Below are 22052 nucleotides of genomic sequence, written 5' to 3'. Positions count from 1 at the left end.
GGATTAAGACAAACATAATAAAAACATAATTTAAAGACCAGCCTGACATAAATTGTTTGATCAGAAGGTGATTGAAAACACAGTTGTGATTTATGAAACTTTTACCCTACTTATATCTTAACCTGAGATGTAGCTCTGTATGTGGGAATATGACATGCTCGTTTCAGTTTCTTAAGCAAATGCAGTCGCAAAACCCAAGTGAGACATTATAGTTGCCATGTCTACCAATTAAATACAATTAGTGCAAAGAGAAATGCATGTATTTCAGCAGTTATGTATCGTTTTTCTCACTGTTTAGAACCTGAAGTTTATATTCAAATTACTGGCACTGTGACATCAGTGTGAGACTGTGACATCAGAGTACGACACTGTGACATCACAAAGACACTGTGACATAACAGAGACACTGTGACATCACAAATGCACTGTGACATCACAATGGCACTATGGCATCATATATATACTGTGACATCATAAAGACACTGACATCGCAGTGTCACACTCTGATCTCACAGTGTGGAACACACTGTGCCTCCTGCCAGGTCTTGGTTTCCCTCAGAATGTTGTACAGCATGGAACAAAAAGTGAAATCTCACTCATGAATGGATGTGATTAAAACTTTTGATGAGCGCATTCCCGAGACTTTGACATGGTCCACAAACTCTTTGTATCAAATCCTCTGCCTGTCGTCTGGCCTGTGGTGTAGCAACACACATGTATTAAAGAGTCCAAGATGGCAACACAAAGCATTTTTAAGCGATGGGAAAATCTTTTCCATTGCTACACTGTGTTCAATCAGTGACCAGCACTGCAGTTCTCCTGTGAAAAATTTTGCAATAAACTTGAATGAAACAAGTAACACAGACCTTTTTTTCATTTTCTTCTCGATTTATTTCATACATTTCAAAATATGTGATTCTATGACAACTTTTATGTCTGATTTACCAAAATTCAAAAATTCACCTAACAAACAGAACCATTCAGAAACTCAAAGACTCGTATCCAAGCACACTTGTAAACTAGAATCCAGCGCATATCAGATCATCCAATATGTAGGCACGGCTCCGGACAGTTCAAACAAATCTCAAGACGAGCCTCTTGGTGAGAGTGTATTTGGGCTCTGGCATCTGCTTATTACGTATCATGAAATGGTTGTTGACCTCCCTGTTCACACGAGTTAAGACGGTGAGTATGTCATCTCTCTTTGGGCTGTAAATAAATCAAGAAAAAAAAAAATTTCAAAAATTATACAACCTGATTTGTACAACTTGGCAACACATCACCAAAACACAGTCAAGAAGACCAAGGTTGCTCCAAACCTGGAAGACTGGAAACATTTTAAAGTAGATTTTTTTTGGGCTGGATTATGGCTGGTTTCCTGCTTTCTTTGTGCTAACTGGCTAAAATTTTACAAATGGACACAAACTATGTTCAGGGTCAGCAAATGGCAGGTCGGGTTCTGGCCGCTATTTTGCGCCTTAATGCAAACCTGTTATTTCACTTCATCCCTGACATTTACTACTTTTCTTTAAGACATATGTTTTTTATGTGTAAACAAATGGTGGGTCACTAAAAAACTGTTTCCAGGGGCCTACTTAAGGAGTGTTAAAAAAACGTTTCTTAAAGAGACGAAAAGAGATTGAACTGAAAATATTAACCAATGCCTACCGACGTGTATTCATGCTAAAATTTGTTTGTTTGGTGTTTGTCTTATTTACATAAAGATTTGACTCACCTGCGGCTTTAAGTGTTTATATATATATATATATATATATATATATATATATATATATATATATATATATATATATATATATATATATATATATATATATATATTCTTTAATTTCTTAATTTTTCCACAGACTACTCCATAAAAAACAAACAATAAAATCACAACAAATGACAAATTGAACTTGGCTTAAGTTGCTTAAAATCCAACTATGGCGGTAACACTCAAAAATTATACCGGGCCTTTGTGTGAACTGGAGCGAATACTTTACCACAAAAAAAACCATCTCACCTGTTAGCTGCATTTTCCAGCTCCTTGCAGAGTACCTGGATGTATATGGAGCCCTTTTCTACGTGCCGATAAGCTTTGCTGTAAGGCACTGTGGCCATGCCAATCAAAATGTCTCCATCCTTAGAAGGACAACTCGCGTCCGAGAAGACAGAATCGGATGGCGTCTCTTTCAGTGGCTCATCCTGGCTTGTGTTTTGAGACAGAGGCACCTCGTCCTGACATGCCTGAATGAAGAAGAGCTTGGGCTTCCCAAACAAGGAGGAGACGCTCTTGAACGGATCAAACAGATTGTCCAGTTTCACTTCCTTTCCATCAGTGCCAATGATGGTGCCTTTTCCTCCGTGGGATAGCACACACACCACCTTACAGAAGATAAGAAGGAAGGGGGGGAAATGATTCCAAGGTGCATCATCTCTAAGTTTGACTTGGATTTAGGTCAATTTAGCTTAAACAACTAATCAAATAAACCTAAAGGATTTGAGATGTGCTGGAACAGAGGAACATCCAGCTAACAAATCTGCAGCAATTGTGTGATCCTATCAAGTCAAAATGGACCCAAAATCTCTCAGGAATGTTTCTTGTTTAAGGAATTAAAGCTACAGTATGTACATTTTATATATTAAAAAAAACAAAACATTTTTTTTTTTACATAATTGTTTAAACTGCCACTGTATCATTATAGAATGGTATGAGACAGATAAATCTGTGAAAAAAAATTTAACTCCTCTACCTTTTCAGTGCTGACTAGAAAAAACCAATCAGTGCCAGGAGGCGGGTCAGTAGCAAGTACACTAGGACTCTCCCCTTGGCTCTGATTGGTTGTTTTTGGTCAGCGCATTTCTTCAAATGGCAATAGTAGCTTACAGAGGAGGTGTAGGAACCCAATTTTCTCACAGATGATCAGTCTTTTAACAAACTGTCACAACATGGTGACAGTTTTAATAAATATGTACAAATTAAAAAAAAAAATAAAAGTTGTATAATGGACATTAAAGGCAGTTCTAAACAAGGTGGTCTAACTGGTAAGATGCACCTAATAAAGTTAGCTGGTAAATGTGAGTGTATGTGATTTATAAAATTTAAAACACAAATAAAAAAACTGTTGTATGTAAGAAAAAAATCCCTTACCAATGCATCCTCTTTAGAAAAATCCCTCTTGCTCAGCTCTTTGAGGGTCTCTGTAATCTTATCAGCTGTCAGGTTTCCGTATATGTCCGGAACAAAGCCGAAGCGTTTGAACAGTTTGCTTAGATTTTCTGCGTCACATAGAAGAAAAATCCAAATTGAAGCACATTTGGATTCATGACTGCAACAAGTCACTAAATGCAAGACATAAAACTTAATACAAATGTGTAAATCAGGACAGAAAGTTATTAAAAAAAAACTAGAAAAACCTACCGTCGTCAATTTTGCTTCCAAGACGTTTTCTGTGTTTAGATTCCATGAAGTCCTCATTGCTGATGATCACACACAAACCTCGAGGATTCTGTGTCAGACTGTAGAACTCGTCTATCTGCAGGACACAAGCACAGAGCCAGCTGAGGCAAAGGCCTGAAAAGAACGAACAAATGGTAGAAGAAGCAACTCGGATTGTTCCAAGTCAATTACGTCTTCAGATGGCGTCGTTGCCTGTTGTGCACTATGACTGTTGACGCCTCCTGGACCTGAAAGACAAACAGATATAAATTGTATTCATTTATTTTAAATACAGCAACATAAAACACATCTTTGTACTTTGGTCTTTCATAGACAAGCACTCTGTTTTCCTGGCTAGTTCCTTTAAGCTAAGTTTAAGTAGCTTAAATAAACTTTTAGTTAAGTTATTGGAATGGCTTTCACAAAATGATGCATTTCCAAAGTAATGAAGTTTTTCCTGGCTTTTGCTTCAAATTGTCTACGCCAATATTTGTGATTGAGTATAGCTGGATATGTTCAGTCTCTCCATTGCCACGTAGGAAGTCCTAATTTGGCAATATGTTCTGGATTTTGCCAACTTGTTTTTACCCGTTACACCAAAAGTCTTCATTGGATTGGGCCATCAAGCCACATGTGCCATCTCTGGCTTTGGCTCTCATACGTGAGTTGAGTGACAGAAAATCGGAAAGTAAGAAACTTTTGACCACGAAGAGAAAGTTATTCCTTCTAAAATGATCAAATCTCCAGTTAGCCTCTAACTTTGGTTAACTGTGTTTTTCCATCCGCAAAATTTAAATACGTTTAAATTTCAAGGGTAACGCTTTCTCAAACAACCGCAGTGGAGCCTGCTCTAAACGGCATCGTGGTTGTTCATCTGCAATTTGGATGCGTTCAGAGTCAAGTTGGGAATCTCCTGAACCCTAAAGTCCTGGTGGCAGAAGAGAACTGTCACCTTAAACCCCATTAATGAAACGTTGGAAGACTGTATGTCAGAGCTAAATGCTCCCCGGAGTCAGAGGAGATGGATGCACTGGTCGTGTTCGCAAAGGGTCCAAATGACAGAATAAGGGACTATATTTCCAATTTTGCTGTGATAAATAACTCTGACAGGCTTGGACGCTCTGAAACTCTTGGTCTCCTCTCTTACCACCTTGTTTCTTTTCCTCCCTCCTTTCCCTCCTTTTAGCAAAACAGATCAAAATATAGCTATAGGTTTTTCAATTGATTTCTTTGCTAACTTTTAAATTCTGAATCAGCTTTACTTACCAAAGTTCTTAAAGTTAATTCATACAATTGCATTGATAAGTAGTCTGTACCACTAATCTACAGACTCTGTATATTTATTAGATTATATTTTGCCTCTTCATAATCTTAATAAACAGTAGCTAAATGTCAGCTGACTCATAATAATTAGATTTTTATCATTAAACTACTATTATTCTTATCATAATCCTTAAATGACATGTTCATTTGTTTCGTTTTTATAAATAATCCAGAAAAAAAAATTTGACATATCCCCAAATTTATCTTTTAAAATGAACATCTTACTGCACAGAAAGAGTGTATTTTCAGATTGTTTTTGAAAATCACAATAACCGATTTAACATTAAAGTCATTTTTAAAGTCAATGACAGTTTCTACTGGAATTAGTGAACCAAGTCTTTGAAACGACAGGCCTCGTTTCAAGGTTGGCAGCTCTCTGACTACCAACCCTGAGGCAAAGCTAACAATCTTTATCACAAAACTTGTGTCACTGTGCTCATGTTTACCTGTGGGAGGGAATCTGTCTTTGTACCTTTCCACAGTTTCTGCCAGCAGTTTATTACCAGTGTCGATCATAAGCTTGTGGAGTTTATCGACGTTGTTTTCAGAGATCAGACCTGCCTTCTCCATTTCAGCAAACACGTTTAAAGCCGTCTGTAATATCCAGAGACAGGGGGATTTTTTTTTTTTAGTTTTTCACAAATTTTATGAAAAATTACAAAGCCCCATCTACCACCAAGACACCACCTGTCACAACAGAACATTTTGGTGGACGATAAATGATCTTAGACATTACTGCAATAAACAATAATATTGTTGTTTTGAGACATTTTTAAAGTACATAATAATGCAGGGACACATTTTCAGTCTAAGGTCAGCAAGCTTTAAATTCTAATCACCATTTAACACTGGAGCTTTACATTTTAAATATCCAAAATGACTAAACAAAACAACAGTCTAACTGGTACTATTAAGGTACCAGTTTGTTTACAGAGAATTGTGAAGTCTCTGTAAACTAAACAAAAAAGGGCTGGTAGAGACCGACTGAAGACTTTATAAAGAGAGAGAGAATAGAGAAAAACAATAAATCATGCGATTCAAAATGATGGGAGCTCATATTAATTTATCATGCGATTAATCAATTAACTGATTTATTGCTTATTGCAACAGGCCAACATATTGCTGAAGTACAAAGTAGAGATTTGAGGTAATTATTTGCTATTCTGAATGACAAGCGTGGCAAGTTGATGTTCAAAGTGTGTGGGTGTGTTCTCACGCTGCTCTTGTCCAATTGTCGTTTGGCGATCTGATCGTTGACTAGGAACTTCAACATTTCCACCTTGTCGTCGGTCAAATCCTCGTGTATTTTGTACAGCATCAACCTTGGGGTGAGAGCATACAAGTTCAAATAAAGCAAGTTGAAACTTATTCAGTTCTGTTCCAATGTCCAGAATTAGATTTCAGTATTTTCTTTCTAGGTCTTTGTGTCCGTTTTTTCCCCTTCTCTCTTATGTAATTCATTTTCTAGTTTTTCTCTTGACTTTAGTTCCTTCCGTCCTCCCTTCCTGTCCTCCTTCATGTGTGCCTTTCCTATCTTTCTTGTCCTTTCTTGAATCTTTCTGACTTTCTTTGCTGTTTTCTTCCTTCCTTGTGACCTTTTGCTGTTTTTCATAAGACTTAGACTTATTATATTGTCGTTGCACAAAGGCACGACAATGAAATTGGTAACAAAATGTTGTCACCTGGCCACCGGAATACACAGAAAAAACACAGGTGTGCCTATAAATAAATATACGAATAACAATTTATTGCTAAATATATATATAACTTAGCATCTTCAGACAGTCTAAGTGTTATTCCTCTTCCCTTCCTTCATTTTGACCTTTCTTGTATCCTAATTCCTTTGTTTTATTTTCTCCTTTCTGGTGTCTTTCTCGTTCTTTCTTGTGTCATTTCTCTCTGATGCCCTGTATAGGATCCTTCTTTCTTTCCATCCTTTCTTGTGCCCCGTTTTTCAATTGTTCTGTCATGTTTCCCTCTGATCGTCTACTTGCATTTCTTCTTCGTGTCTTTTAAAGATTTCATATTTAGTTTGTGTCAAAATAATAAATATCTGCCAAGGATGCATGACAAACATTAGTGTTTTCAAATTTAAAATAATCGTAAAGGCCTGAGAACTTGGAAAAGGTCATTGTGGATGTGTAGGAACCCTGCACCTCATATTCAAAGTAACAAACCACAACTTTATCAACATCAGTACTCTTGTTACCTGTATTCAGACAGGTAAGCAGGGCAGGCGTCAGCTTCCTCCCTTTCTCTGCTGTCACTCTCCAAGATGTTGAGGAGATCTGCTCGACGGGTGGTGCGGAACAGCTCAGCGAGGAATGTGCTGTTCAGGGAACCTTTCTCCTCCAGTTTCAAGAACAAGTCCCTTGCACACTTGATCTGAGGGGAGAACAGCAACAAAAAAAGAACAACAAAAAACACACAAATAGATGATGAGAGAAACTTCAGACACGCTTAAGAACTCCAGACATGTGCCGCTCACCCCCTCAAGTTGCTTTCTGTTGATGACATCGCTACACAGGAAGCACAGCTCGGCTACCTCTCCAGAGTCCAGGTCCTCGTCAATCCGGGACAGCAGTAGCCTGTTCATCTCAGCTGTCAAAGCTGAAGCTGCTGGGGATTAAGATTACAAAAAAAAAATAAATAAAAAAAAAACATAATCAGAGGGTATCTGTAAAAAGATCCCAACAGGAAAATTGTCTTTCATTTTCATCATACTGAGAAATTCCAGCAAGTGACTGACTCCCCTTTTCTGTGATGAATGACTTTAGGATTTTTTTTAGTAACTTCTGACTTGAACTAAATCTTCGGTATGCTCCTAGAGAAATTACATGGAAATACAGCACAGTGAAATTGGAAAGAAAAACAGGAGTACTTCCGCGTTAAAGCAATCAACCATATCATAGTAGACAGAGGCTGTTATGGATTTTTTTTTTTTTTGGTATGTAACTTGATTATTTTTGTGCCATAGCACAAAAATACTGTTAGCGTGTCTGTAAGTAAAGGGCAACGAAAAATATAGTTCATGACTGATCAAAAAGTAATTTGCTAATTTAAATCAATAAGACATTTTATGTTTTACATTAATATTACACATATAACAATTCAGCTTACATCAGAATGTCATCACTGGAAACAAAAAACTTTAAATTGTTCTTACTAAAAAAATAAACTGTGTTAATGATAGAAAAGGTTTTCACACCGCACTAGGTATCATTGTCTGTCAAGATTTATTTTTTAAAGAACTTTGTTACCCCAGGAGAGCTACGGTGGCGAAGTTTGAAATGAACGAAGTTTAACATACTCACTGAAGCCGACGACTGACAAGGTCAAATAAAAGCGTCGAAAAGAAGAAAAGTCTCTTCAGAAGTTAATAACTTGGTGGGGGAATTTCTTCTCGAAACATAAACACAAAGTACCAAATTGGGTGGTGGTTATTAAAGCAACTTTTCGCTGAGTGAAATGCGTTTGTTTCACTTTCAGAGGAAATGAGCGCATATTTTGACTGAGCGGCAAGCAGAACTTCATTATCATTCAACATTGTGATTCCTGCCGCGTTTTCTTCAAACTACGTGACGCTTTCGTTCTTTCTTTTTTCTCTTCAATTTATTTATTCTTAGAAAATTAGTCTACGACAACTTAGTTTAGGATGATTGGTAAGCGTTCATAATATTCACCGAAACACTCCAGGCTTTTATTGTTAAAAGTACTATTTGCGTTTCCTTTTCTTGCGTTGCGAAATCAGAGGAGCAGAAGACGCAGAAACGTCCAGTGAGTACGTCAAGGTCGCCGCCATGTTGTGAGTGGCATTTGCTTCAGACGTGAATAAAATGAAAATTCTTTTTAAAAAACCCTCTTCTTTCAAAATTTTTTATTTAGTTCATGCTGTCTGAAGTAAAAGCATGAAAAATAGTATTAACATTAATATTATTAACATTTTTATATACAACAATGGTCTTATTGCAATTATCAAAATGGAAAAATAGTTCCAACATTTTCTTATCAAGAGAGTGTGTAGTATCTGAGGCACATCTTACATATAAACTTTTTTAAATGGTTAAAAGCATTTCTTGGGTCTACATCTTAAGTAAAAATGAAATCAGAAATGTTTCCCCTCATACCTTAAATTCTATGTTAAATATACAACACGACACGAACAAATAAGGTAAACTAATTAAAAATTACAATGAAGTACATAAAAGCATTAACGGGCATGGAGTAAGAAAATAATGTTTATAGGTGTGTGCGATGTTCCTGTTAAAGTGTTTCAGAGTGAAGCGGTTTTCAGGTTAGACTCCGGGGGAATGGTAGGTGGAATAAGGAGGGAAGTATTCTCGAGCAAACTGGAAGATGTTGTCCGGTTTCACAATCAGCAAGTCCTGTATGAAATCGGACAGGAGGGCTCGGAGCTCTGGGTGCTCCCTCAGGTATGAATTGTGCTCTGCCTTCAGAAAGTCCTGCCACAGTGGGAAACGGGGATACAATTAATACTCTTCTGTTTGTTGGAAAGAGTACAATTAATACTCTTCTGTTCATACAATTGATACTCTTCTGTTTGTCGGGAAGGTTCGTGATTACCTTGACCGACTTCAAATAAATAAGCAACCGATAATAAGTTTTTGTTTTGTAAAAACCAAACCATAGTGGGTACCTTTTTATCCAAATACAGAGAGTACAACTGCATGTCCTCCTGCCACACCAGAGGGATCTTCATACAACCTGACACAGAGAGAAAACAAACATAGATGACTCCTCTGTTAACACTGCTCCTCTTTGCATGGGATATTTTAGGGTCTGAGGGTCATTTTGTGTCCATGCATTACATTTTTGTCCCCATTATACTCCATAATGGGGACATTATGGAGTATAATGTCCCCATTATGGGACATTATACTCCATAATGTCCCATAATGGGACAAACCTTGTATCATTTGCCATAGTCCTCTACATTTGCCTCTGTCCTCGCACGCACAAGGGTTAAGAGATAATCATAAATAGAATGAAATGTGACATAATTTACCTGTGTGTTATTAAGAAGTTGTTTTTTTACACCTTGTTTCTGCTGATTGTGGTTCTGATACCAGCATAGAACTGTTAAAGTATTGTGTACCAATGTTGTGAAAAAGTAATTTATATTGAAGTTTTTTGATGATCTAAAACATTTAAGTATGACCTAAAAAAGAAAAACAGAAGAAAGCTGTAAGAGGGAAATACTTTTTTTTTAACAGCACTGTATTTATGCAGTTAGTTCTGGACTGTGTATTAACCCAGTCCACAATGGTACTTGAATTCAATAGAATTCAATAGTTTTCAATAATAATAGAATTCAAGTACCATTTTCTTTATAATAAATATTGTCACCTTCCTAAAATAAAGGCGTAAGTAATTTTTTTCCCAAAGTAATTTTTCTTTTATCTAAAACATATTTGGCAAAAAAAAAAGGTGTTTTTTTTTTCATTTATTTATTTTTTTTGCCAAAAATTACTTTTGGCAAAACTGACTTGGGCCATTATTTTAAAATAATCATTTAGGCCATTATTTTGTTTTTTACATATTCGCAGAATATGTGTATAAAAATTTTCACATGGAAAAATGTGTGAATAGGCAAATTTTCTGCAAATAACTTGAAGTTAATAGAAAAATCTGCAAATCCACAAATACAGAACCGCAAATGGGCAGGAGTGCACCGTATTTTCAGAAATGTATGTACAAATGGGGTCCAACCGACCCCACACACGTAAACCTTGTATCATTTGCCATAGTCCTCTACATTTGCCTCTGTCCTCGCACGCACAAGGGTTAAGAGATAATCATAAATAGAATGAAATGTGACATAATTTACCTGTGTGTTATTAAGAAGTTGTTTTTTTACACCTTGTTTCTGCTGATTGTGGTTCTGATACCAGCATAGAATAACTAGAATCTGATCAAATTGAGACATTATGACAAAACTAAAATAACTGAGAGGTCTCTTGTTGAAAGATCTTTTTTTTCAGAAGCACATCACCAAATTTCCTTTCAGAAGACTTGGGAAATGATTTTCTTTCATCACCTGACAAAGCACGCATAAAAACATCCTGTGAAGAACGGCTCATTAGCTCAATAAAGTAATGGAAGAGGCCGTGTACGAAACAAGCAAAACTACAACAAGGTGTCGACAATTTAATTATTTACCTCTGCCGTTCTTTGAAACCTCCTGTATAAACTTCATTGTGACTGGAGATCCCGCCTGTCTTCTGCTGGCCATGTAACTAATAACAAAAAACACATTTCAAGCAAACTAAAATCTCAATTAGATAATTTTCCAAAACGATTTTTAACAGTAATTTTTACATGTGCAACCTATTTGTTGCAAGTCAAACTCACAGCCATGAACTCACCCGTTATCATGGAAGTAGCAGTGCCACCTGGAATGGTCGACATCAGCGGAACCAACCATCCTCTCAAGCCCAAATACACCTACGGTCTCACCGCGAATCGATATTTCCTTCACGTCCAGCTCACTCTGATTGTGCACCAAAACACAGCAAAACATCACAGTTTACCCCAACATGCCAACGTTCTGCTGGCGCACGCGTACAGCTGTGGTTACTTACAAAAGTGGTCTGATTTATATGTAAATTTTGGTCCAAGATGATGAAGACCATGTTCTTTGGAACCTTCTTCCTCAGAGCCATGAGACGCATCAACAGCAGGCTGGATCCCTCGGTGACCAGGCCGCGCAGGACAGACATGGGATAAGACACACACTCCTCCTCGGTCATGTCCTTCACTCACATTCATTCACACGCACCAAGAAGAAATACACCCAAAGGTAATCTGACAGCAGAAGGTATGCTATTGTCTTCCAGGTGTCAATACAAAGACGGGTTGATGCTAAAAATGCTTTCAAAACTATTCATAACACTTGGCATGTCTACTGTCTTATAAAACAGAAGAAATGTTTTGAAAATTATGGCTTTAACATGACAAAATGTGCAAAGGTTTAACTGTATGAGTAGCTTTCCAAAGGCACTGAAAACACGGGAAGCGACATTGTTCATTTTTACCTCTCCCATGGCGGTGAATTTGTTGATCACCATCAGTTTGTCACGTTGCACCATGTGACTCCTCTTCTCAGCATTGTAACTGTCGAGCTAAATGAGTTTTTAGAGAGGATAAGCAAACTGTTAAAACAATAAACTTTGCTATAAACAGTTTGGTTATTTGTTAAAAGTAGGGACTTTCAAGTTAAGCGGCTGATTAAGGGCTCCACATCACCAGGGGGCCCCCAAGAACAAAAAAACAAGCGTGATAAAAAAAAAAAAAAAACATTAATAATGTAAACTAAATGCTATTACACATGGAAAAGCTACAGGTTAACGTATTATTTGTGTTGGTACACAAATAATAAGCCAATTTCTTCCTGGTATTGGCTTCTGCCACTGTTTGGAAAATATAACATATGTTTGTCTGCTGATGTTACTTTTAAATAGTTAAAATAATGTGGCACATTTAAATACCACTCGGAATTTCAAAATTCATATATATATATATATATATATATATATATATATATATATATATATATATATATATATATATATAGTTTGCTCCTCCTCCAAGGTTAAAACCAATAGCCATAATAACACTGGTACCATGAAAGCTAATAACAAATTACGCTAATAATAGGTATGTTGCACACTTAGGCTGACCTAGGAATGATGGAGCATATGTTGTTGAACTGTTGGTATGGTTTGTGGGGGGACCCAAATGAAAATCTGCACAGGGCCCCAAAGAGGTTTGGGTCAGCCCTGAAAGGAGGTGATGTTTAAAGGGCTCACCTTGACATACTCATTGTAGTCTTCCTCCAGGACCTCCAGATCAGTGGTTAGGTAAGCTTAATAGTCAATAGTAGAAGAAGAGAAGACGTACAGTAATATAAAACAAAGCACACATGGAACCATCAGTGATCACCTGATGGATAACTGATCTCACTGGTCACCGTTGTTCCACATGGAGAGCCGTCGATAGCTCCGTGGCTCCGAGCATGTAGAATCAAGCAGGGCTCCAGGGCTCTGTGGGTGAACTCCACAGACACGCTGAACTCTCCCAGGACGCCGCCACTATCAGACATCACCATCAGAGTCTCTGAAAACACACACTTCTGCAGCTCTTTGGGCTCTGGAAGAACACACAAGCCACAGCTGATACCACCAAACACCTCTAGTAATGTTTTCCCACCCCGTGTTTGCTGTTTTTAATACAGAACTGGACGTTTGAATGTCAAACTCACCTATGGAGGTCAAGAAACTGACAGCCTCGTCAGAAGCTTGAAACTCTGCTTTAATTTTGGACTCTTCAGCGACAGCCTCGTCTGACGCTTTGAGCTCTTCTTCAGGTTTGGACTCTTCAGCGACAGCCTCGTCTGACGCCTTTAACTCTTCTTCAGGTTTGGACTCTTCAGCGACAGCCTCGTCTGCAGCTTTGAGCTCTTCTTCAGGTTTGGACTCTTCAGCGACAGCCTCGTCTAAAACTTTTAGCTCTGCTTCAGGTTTGGACTCTTCAGCAACAGCTTCGTCTGAAGCTTTTAACTCTTCTTCAGGTTTGGACTCTTCAGCAACAGCCTCGTCTGCAGCTTTGAGCTCTTCTTCAGGTTTGGACTCTTCAGAGACAGCCTCGTCTGACGCTTTTAACTCTTCTTCAGGTTTGGACTCTTCAGAGACAGCCTCGTCTGAAGCTTTTAACTCTTCTTCAGGTTTGGACTCTTCAGAGACAGCCTCGTCTGAAGCTTTTAACTCTTCTTCAGGTTTGGACTCTTCAGAGACAGCCTCGTCTGAAGCTTTTAACTCTTCTTCAGGTTTGGACTCTTCAGCAACAGCCTCGTCTGAAGCTTTTAACTCTTCTTCAGGTTTGGACTCTTCAGCAACAGCCTCGTCTGACGCTTTTAACTCTTCTTCAGGTTTGGACTCTTCAGCAACAGCCTCGTCTGACGCTTTTAACTCTTCTTCAGGTTTGGACTCTTCAGAGACAGCCTCGTCTGCAGCTTTGAGCTCTTCTTCAGGTTTGGACTCTTCAGAGACAGCCTCGTCTGAAGCTTTTAACTCTTCTTCAGGTTTGGACTCTTCAGAGACAGCCTCGTCTGAAACGTTTAACTCTCCTTCAGGTTTGAACTCGTCAGCGACAGCTTCCTCTGAAACTTTTGACTCTTCATGTTTGAACTCTTCAGGGACAACCTCGTCTGAAGCTTTTAACTCGTCGTCATGTTTGGACTCGTTAGCGGCAGTCTCCTCTGAAGCTTTCAACTCTCCTTCAGGTTGGGACTCTGTAGCGACTGTCGGAACATCTTCCTCCTCCATTATTGACTGCATTATTTTATCGCCTTTTGTCCCTCCAGCCTTTTTACAAACTCCTCACGAACAACGGTTGAGTTGCGTCGACCCCTCCAGCTTCTGTTAGGAGACAAATTTGGGTTGTCATGGTAATGACACCGTTTGTCAGCGCGCAGCCGCAGTAGAATCCGGAAATACAGTCTGTGAAGCCGTTTTTCTTTTATTAGGTCAATTAAAGGACAGGAAAACTGTTTGTTTGTTTTTTTTTTGCTTGTTTGTAATTAAATATTAATGAAGCATCTACATATATATTTTTCTTCTGAAGAAAAATATATATGTAGATTCTAAAAATGTATTATTATTAATAATTAAAATTAATTAGGAACTGCAAGGAACTGTTGTAAAAAATTACGTCGAGACATCCTGAGAGCTCTAAAAATAAACACATCTGTTACAAAACGAGAATAATTGAAAATGATATGCGACAACAAATGTGTTTTTTCATCTAATAAAATAAACGTTGTGATATGAATACTGTGATTATGCTGTAGCAATCCAATACATCTAACAAACTGCAGTGCCGATCTGACCATTTGCTGGTACCAAAATCCTTGCAAAAAGAAAGGAGGTTTGGAGAGCCATTAGTTGATCAAAGTCCAAACAAACCATCCATTTGGAAACAATTTGAAATTTCTCAGTTTTTTTCCCCCATTAATTTCTTTTCCCCTCTCTTAGATTATAAGAGTTAACCATTCTGACTTCGGTCTGCTTTCCTTGTGGGCCCATTACTCTTGACAGAACGCATGTAGTCTGGTTTATACCTCCACAGACAAATATTTGTAAATTAAAACCATTTTATTTTAAAAATAAAATTAATGAAAATCAGAAGCTTTCTTAAATCGGTTACATTTCTTCTGAACTTGAAGACAGCAATGAAAGTTATCTTGTTTCTGTTATTATTTGCAAATAATATTTAGGCACTTTAGTAACATTGGGTTTATTATTGGGATTTCATTTTATGTAACTTAAATCTATACACGTAGGCTTATAATACGCATGCACAATGAATTTGTGCATGCGTATTATAAATATGTTAAAATTGAAGGGTTAGGGTTGTTTAGTAACTCTGCTGTATAACAGAATTTGATATTTAGAACAGTTGTACATTTGGCATGTGTATGTGTTTAATAAAGGAGACAGCAGACGAAATAAAAGCAGACACCCACCATCACTGGGCACACTTTTGACTTTCACCCTTTTAAATTTGGTAGAGGAAAACAAAAGTTGAGACTTAAAATTAGATCGGAAAATACAGTATTCTAAGGAGATTACACACACTATACATTTTTCACACTCTTGTACATTCGCTGTCGGACTTCAAGTGCAACGTGGCGACAGAATGAGTTTCTTCCTCAGAGTGAACTTCACTTCAGGCGCCTGTTTTTTCTGGCCAACACAGAAGGAGCCCTCCTTCTGGCCCACCATGTTATTTACTCGAAGCAAGATGGAAGTAATGTCTTCACCACTGAAATTAGGAGAAAAAAAAAACATGTCATTGTAACTGCATATAGATTAGGACAGAAAAAAAGCCAACATCAAACATATAGAGGGCAATGGACATACTGTTAGAAGTACAAAACGGAAAACATTTTACATGAGATTTATTAGACATGATGAGTTACCTAGGGCAGTGCAACTTCAGCTGCTCACACACCGACTGGATAAACCAGCTTCCATCTATTGGGTGTCTAAAGGACACGTAGTCTTCAACAGTGGATACAGCAACTAGAAAATCTGCTTCCTCAGGAATGGATGTTGTACTATCCTCCTCCACGTCTTTCTGCAATACCCCTCGTTGTACATCTTTCTCGTGTTGGCAGGCCTGGATCAGGAACACTTTGGGTTTGCCAGTGAGGGCTGGCTGCTTAGTGGCCACAAAATGTCCTTTGATTTCCTTAATGGCAAGAGGCTGAGAGTCGACCCCGTGAACGTTACCTAATGACCCGTGGCTCAAAATGCAGCAAACGAAGGCGTCGCCGTGCCGAACCGGCTGCTGGGGAGCAGAGAGCCAGCCGCCACACCATTCCTGAACATCCAACTCCTGTAGCTGAAGCTGCTTCTCCTCATCATGAGGAGAAGCAAATAACTTCAGTGTCTGTTCCATCTGGTCTCCGGTTTGGTCTTTACACATCAGCACCTTGAAGCCCAGCCAGCTGAACACATGTGCTAAACTCTCTGCAGGATTTTTTTTTTTTTTTGAAAAAGAGAGAGGAATTAGATTTGACCAAACATCAGAAAAGTTCAATTTTGAAAAACAAACCGAAAAGACCATACCAGCATCTTTGTTTGTCCCCCTTCTCTGTTTGAGGCTGTGGAAATTCTCATTGTTTATGATCAGGCAGAGACCAACAGGCTGGCTTTTGAGTTCATAAACCTCATCCTAAAACAGAGACAATGTGACACATTCAAACTCAATTCATAGCAAAAAATTGTTCTAATCAAAATTTCTATATTATTCTGAGTTTATAAACCTCTTTAATATATACTGGTACATTCCAGAATACTTGCATGAATATCATCAAAAAAATTAAATATTGGGAGCTGACGACATCACACACAAAACACATCAACTCCCTCGTTTCCATTGGACAGCACTGCATGTATTGGTGTGGTTTAGAACTGTACTTTATGGTCCGGCATATTCATTACAGTTTCAATTAAGAATGAATGATATATCAGCAATATCGCTCCTGGCCGTTTAAAGCAAAGGAAATGACAAATGAAAAAATGAAAGAAAAAAGATGAGCATGGCTAATCGAACTTAAAATTCGTAATAACTATTTAACAACCCCATTATCTTGAGATGGCAATGCTTGAATTATTAAGATAAGGACATAATGTATTCATTTCAACCCACAGATCATGTCAGCGATGCTTCCCATTTGTTCAAATTGTACAACATCCTTTTTACACCAATTTATTACAACTACTTACAACTACAGACCATCGCTGAATCTAACAACCAGGGGTGAAAGTAGTTTTAAAAAAATATGACCAAATATATATATATATATATATATATATATATATATATATATATATATATATATATATATATATATATATATATATATATATATATATATATATATACATACATATATATATATATATATATATGTATGTATGTATGTATGTATGTATGTATATATATATATATATATATAGGGGCAGCAAGCTGGGGCAGCTTGCTCATCAGGCCACACCAAAGAGAAAGATCATTCAGGTCGGTCTGAAGGAGAGAATACTGATGAAGGGAATGATTTCTGCAATCATCCTGTGCATAGATTGAGAAGGGTTGGAACAATAAGGAGGAAGAAGAGTACGGATTGCACTGATGATAGCAACATTTGTCACCCATCAAGAAAGATCTGACCTAAGGGACGATTTCTCTAATATTAAATAACAAACTTCCCCGGCTGGGGAAGTTTACGATGAGAAGCAGACCATTGAGTCAAAAAGCTCAAGCTCTGCTCTGACAAAAGCAGCATTAGAAGAGAGGACCCAACAAGAGAAATCTGTCCTAGGGAACGATTTCTCTAATCTCAAAGAACAAACTTCCCAGGCTGGGGAAGTTTACGATGAAAAGCAGACCATTGAGTCTAAGAGCTCAACCTCTGCTCTGACAAAAGCGGCATTAGAAGACTGGACCCATCCTAGGGAACGTTTTCTCTATTCTTAAATTAGAGAAAACGATTGAAACGAAAACGATTGAAAAGGAGACCGCTGAGTCTAAAAGCTCAACCTCTGCTCTGACGAAAGCAGCATGAGAAGACTGGACCCATCAAAAGAAATCTGTCCTAGGGAATGATTTCTCTAATCTCAAAGAAAAAACTTCCCCGGCTGGGAAAGTTTTCTGTTAAGACGATAGCTGAGTCTGAATACTCAACTTCTCCTTTGATGAAAACGGTATTAGAAGACTGGACCCCTGAAGAGACCAATGTCCAGGTAATTATTTTTCCAATCTTCCACAGGTTGGATGGATGGATATGTTAATGAACAGTGAAAAACTTGCGTAAAGTGTAAGGGAGTTGTAATTACAACTGTCTATCCATTTCATCCATCCATTTTCTTCCTCTTGGGTTGGGTCGCGGCGGTAGCAGCTTAAGAAGGGATGTCCAGACTTCCCTCTCCCCAGCCACTGGTTCCATGTCCTCTGGGGGAACCCCAAGGCATTCCCAGGCCAGCCGAGAGACATAGTCCCTCCACGGTGTCCTGGGTCTCCCCGGGCTCTCCTCCTGGTGGGACGTGCCCTGAACACCTCATCAGGTAGGCATCCAGGAGATATTCTGATCAGATGCCCGAGCCACTTCTTGACGTGAAGCAGCAGCGGCTTTACTCTGAGTCCCTCCCAGATGACTGAGTTTCTTAACCTATTTCTAAGGGAGAGCCCAGCCACCCTATGGAGAAAACCCATTTCAGCTCTTGGGACGTGAAATGTCACCTATCTGGTGGGGAATGAGCCAGAGCCGGTGAGTGAGGTTGAGGCAAGAAATAGTGGGTCTTACCTCGAAGCATGGCTCCGGTTCTTGAACCAGTCTCCCTGAGAGGTTCTGGACATACTTCCCCTCTGGAGTTGCCCATGGTGAGAGGCGCCAGGCAGGAGTGGGCATACTTGCCCCCCATCTTATATAATAATTAAATTATTTAATAACAAATATTATTATTATTATTATTATTATTATTATTATTATAAGGCCTTGGGGAAGACCCAGGACACGCTGGAGGGACTATGTCTCTCGGCTGGCCTGGGAACGCCTTGGGATTCCTCCGGAGGAGCTGGAAGAAGTGGCTGGGGAGAGAGAAGTCTGGGCCTCCCTTCTGAAGCTGCTGCCCCCGCGACCCGACCCCGGATAAGCGGAAGAAAATGGATGGATGGATGAATTATTATTATATTTATTATTATTATAAGATTACATTAAGATTACATATACATATATATATATATATATGTATGTATGTATATATATATATATATATATATATTATATATATATATATATATATATATATATATATATATATATATATATATATATATATATATATATATATATATATATATATATATATATATATATAGTTCTTGAATTGCTACAAAATAAAGCTGTATGTCCTTCAGCCCACTGTCTGCGATGTGGACACCTTGAGATGCCATGAGACCTAAACTCTGAACATCATGACATGGCATGGCATCCCAGTTTTTCATGTCTGGCATATAACCATTCATTTTAGCTTTTAAACTGGTTCTATTTATCCTGTGTCCAGACAGAGTGATAATCAGGAGCCCAGCATCATGACCTGTTTGTTCTGAAGATCCTGCAGATTCCACTTTTCTTCCTAACATGGCGCCTCCTCACCCTGACTGTCATACTGACAGGAGGAACCACAGAGCTCTGTTAGGTTAAAGCACATCTTCTGAAGTTGGGATATTTTTCCTCCAACAGGATCCAGAGGAATCCCCTCAAACCAGATGTTGGACTGGATTTTATTTCAATGTCATTTGTGAATGTTAGCTTCTCATTTTCAACAGTGGAGCTATAAAGGTTGAAAAAGGTTATTTTGGAGAAAATCTCAACATCAATATTTCCACTAAATATGACGACATTTTTTTTGTTTGATAAAGGAAAATACTCTCAGACTCTGAGCCCGACAGCACCAAACTATTTTTTATATTAGCCAATTTAATTTCACATAATTATCACCATAGAAGCCATTTGTTTGTTAAATACTTAATGAAACATCTTTACCGTATTTGATGTTTGTTCTAAATGACTCATACTGACAAAGAACGAGGTAATTAGTCCAAGTTTGTTGTTTATTGAATGTTCAGAAACTACAGCGGCTGTGATGAGCCAATGCAAAGGTAAAACCCTAACAGGTGATCAACTCTAAACCACTCACACATTTTTACTCTCCGTCTCTCTCTGTCATTTAAGCACACCCGTTGCCATGGCAACCGCCTGAGCTCCTCGATCCGACCAGAGATTAGTTAAAAACCTTCAGTCCGTTACGACATTAGGTTTTCAGGCTTGATATTTATTTTTGCGATTATTAATAAGCCTCCCTGAACACAGCGGTGGTTGATTAGTTAATTTTAAACTCCTGCTCTGCTAGTAATGGAACCGAAACGCACAGAATTGCACAACACCTTGTTGAAACAATTACTGAGATATTATTGTTGTTGGGTCATTAATTTGAGCACGTTTTGTCTATTTTTTTGTTGTTGTTCTTTAATAAAGTTATGAACATTTTGATAAGGAGTCAGAGGACGTCGTGCTGGTCTCAGCCTCCTGGCGACGTTCAGTTTGTCACCTAATGCCGAGATCGACTCAAAACCTCCCGCGATTGACATATTGCACCGCTGCTCTAGCAAAGAACAGTTCAGAAACAATATAAAATGGGGAAAAAAGCGATTTATTAACTGATTAAGTCGTGTTTTAGATTGTTCTTGAAAACCGAATCAGTCAGTGGGTGAACTCACGGCTGCACAGTGAACCCGTTGATTTTTTTTTACAGCCGCTCCTCTCTCTTGCAGGTACTGCGTACCCCCGCTTTTAGGGGCACGCACCCTGCCGTACCCCCTTAATTTCACCCCTGCTAACAACTGGAATGGACTAGAATGCAATAACTGGTCATTTGTGCCATAGTTTTATCTAAATAGACAAGTTTATCTGTAGCAAAACATAATAGTATAAGAATAACTCAATTTAAAAAATTTTCAAATTATACAAACCAAGAAAGTCATACAAGCAAATGTAATGTCATACTTTTAAAAACTTGTGTAGAAAAGATGACTTCCATACTTAAGAGGTGTAACAATATTATAATATAAATGATTCTTGAGTTACCTGAATGAACGCAGGTAAACCTATTATCTTTAATAAATCCAGGGTTAAACCAGCCCGTTAGCCACAGCGTTCTGCTGTTATGCATAAGGAACTCACCTTCTTCAGCCTTTTAGACCCAGGCACCATGTCTGCTAAAAGTGAAAGCAAAAACAAACAAATGAAAGCAGTTTCCTCCACCTCTAAACAATGTCAAAATGCAATAAAGTGATTCCAGAATTACCGCTGCAAGGTGAGGTAGCTGGAACCGGCTTGGGTAAAACATCATGGAGCTTTATTTGCTCCAGGTCAGGATAAGTTTCAGCGACGTCGTCGGTTTGCAGTAGCTCCAGAAAGTTTTGGCAGGTTTTTTCTCCTTTATCCATGATCTTATCCACAAGCTCTACAACGTGGCCCTCCACATGCTCTTTGTTGATGCTCTTGAGGTTGTTGTATTCCCTCGAAGTTATCAGCTTCTTCTCCTGAACCTTGTTGAGGATAAATTTGTGGTCTCCACATAAAACCTCAATGAGTTTTACTTTATTACGCTTCAGGGTCTCCGTGGCTGACATTACTGCGATAACTACACACACTGGCGCTCACGAATACGAAACTTCAACCTTCTGAACCCTGAATACCTTAAAGCCGCTGCTTCGTCTGATGTCCTTTGAAGCAGGATTTCTCAAAGAAAGCAGGAAGTAACAGGTTAGCAGGACAACGACTTACGAGTCAGAACCAGTCAGCTGAACATCTATTTTCACACGACTTAGATGGTCCAAAAGTTCCGCCCTATGGGTTAAAGTGTAAAAGCTGTAATGATGAACTTTTCAAGGAAGTGAAACTCCCGCCACTTGGAAAAGGAGAAAGAAGTCTTTTGTTAGTTACTCGTAAAATATCCTTAACCATAGTCTGGTGTTTGCTGCCCCCACATGGTAAATATTATGCAACAGGAAACAGGAGGCACTAATTTTAACATGTAAGTGACAAATGGTAAGTTTACCAAAAAAAAGAGCGTTTTAATAAAAGCCAAACTCTCACTTTACTGCGTCTTCCAGTTCTTCTAGTTATTACTTTTGCATAGTCCAT

The 22052-nt window shown here is 38.4% G+C and overlaps 2 protein-coding genes across 2 annotated transcripts; both read right to left on the bottom strand.

Moving 5' to 3' along the window:
• Positions 1 to 867: 867 nt before the first annotated feature.
• casp8 (caspase 8, apoptosis-related cysteine peptidase) lies at positions 868 to 21830 on the bottom strand. The gene is made up of 14 exons (XM_081598227.1): positions 21211 to 21830; positions 21087 to 21121; positions 16414 to 16519; positions 15762 to 16314; positions 15460 to 15604; positions 7251 to 7385; positions 6972 to 7147; positions 5979 to 6084; positions 5209 to 5356; positions 3632 to 3687; positions 3422 to 3536; positions 3152 to 3279; positions 2024 to 2385; positions 868 to 1209 (listed from the first exon to the last, which is right to left on the bottom strand). Exons 1-14 carry the CDS (start codon positions 21536 to 21538, stop codon positions 1074 to 1076), a joined length of 2529 nt encoding a protein of 842 aa, XP_081454353.1. The 5' UTR covers positions 21539 to 21830; the 3' UTR covers positions 868 to 1073.
• Positions 8625 to 14250, bottom strand: catip (ciliogenesis associated TTC17 interacting protein). The gene is made up of 9 exons (XM_081598021.1): positions 13044 to 14250; positions 12746 to 12931; positions 12592 to 12647; positions 11818 to 11904; positions 11365 to 11535; positions 11149 to 11273; positions 10943 to 11019; positions 9420 to 9487; positions 8625 to 9225 (listed from the first exon to the last, which is right to left on the bottom strand). The coding sequence occupies exons 1-9, from the start codon at positions 14116 to 14118 to the stop codon at positions 9058 to 9060; spliced, it is 2013 nt and encodes a 670-aa protein (XP_081454147.1). The 5' UTR covers positions 14119 to 14250; the 3' UTR covers positions 8625 to 9057.
• Positions 21831 to 22052: the final 222 nt, after the last annotated feature.

This window comes from Poecilia reticulata, chromosome 17, assembly GCF_904066995.2.
Source record: "Poecilia reticulata chromosome 17, P_reticulata-male-v2, whole genome shotgun sequence".
In the NCBI taxonomy this organism is placed as follows: Eukaryota; Metazoa; Chordata; class Actinopteri; order Cyprinodontiformes; family Poeciliidae; genus Poecilia; species Poecilia reticulata.
The sequence above is the reverse complement of the archived record's forward strand: the minus strand, read 5'-3'. Positions and strand labels throughout refer to the sequence as shown.

Bases quoted from the DNA above. Each gene is read 5' to 3' on its own strand.
- catip (XM_081598021.1), bottom strand. From the start codon at position 14,118: ATGCAGTCAATAATGGAGGAGGAAGATGTTCCGACAGTCGCTACAGAG. The intron at 11,536-11,817 runs GTAAAAATGAAC...ATGTGAGTGAAG, and splicing joins AATTCACCGCCATGGGAGAG to GACATGACCGAGGAGGAGTG. The intron at 9,226-9,419 runs GTACCCACTATG...CCACTGTGGCAG, and splicing joins CTCTGTATTTGGATAAAAAG to GACTTTCTGAAGGCAGAGCA.
- casp8 (XM_081598227.1), bottom strand. From the start codon at position 21,538: ATGTCAGCCACGGAGACCCTGAAGCGTAATAAAGTAAAACTCATTGAG. The intron at 16,315-16,413 runs GTATGGTCTTTT...AAAATCCTGCAG, and splicing joins GGGGACAAACAAAGATGCTG to AGAGTTTAGCACATGTGTTC. The intron at 7,386-15,459 runs TGAAGTCCGACA...TAATCTTAATCC, and splicing joins TTCTGTCGCCACGTTGCACT to CCAGCAGCTTCAGCTTTGAC.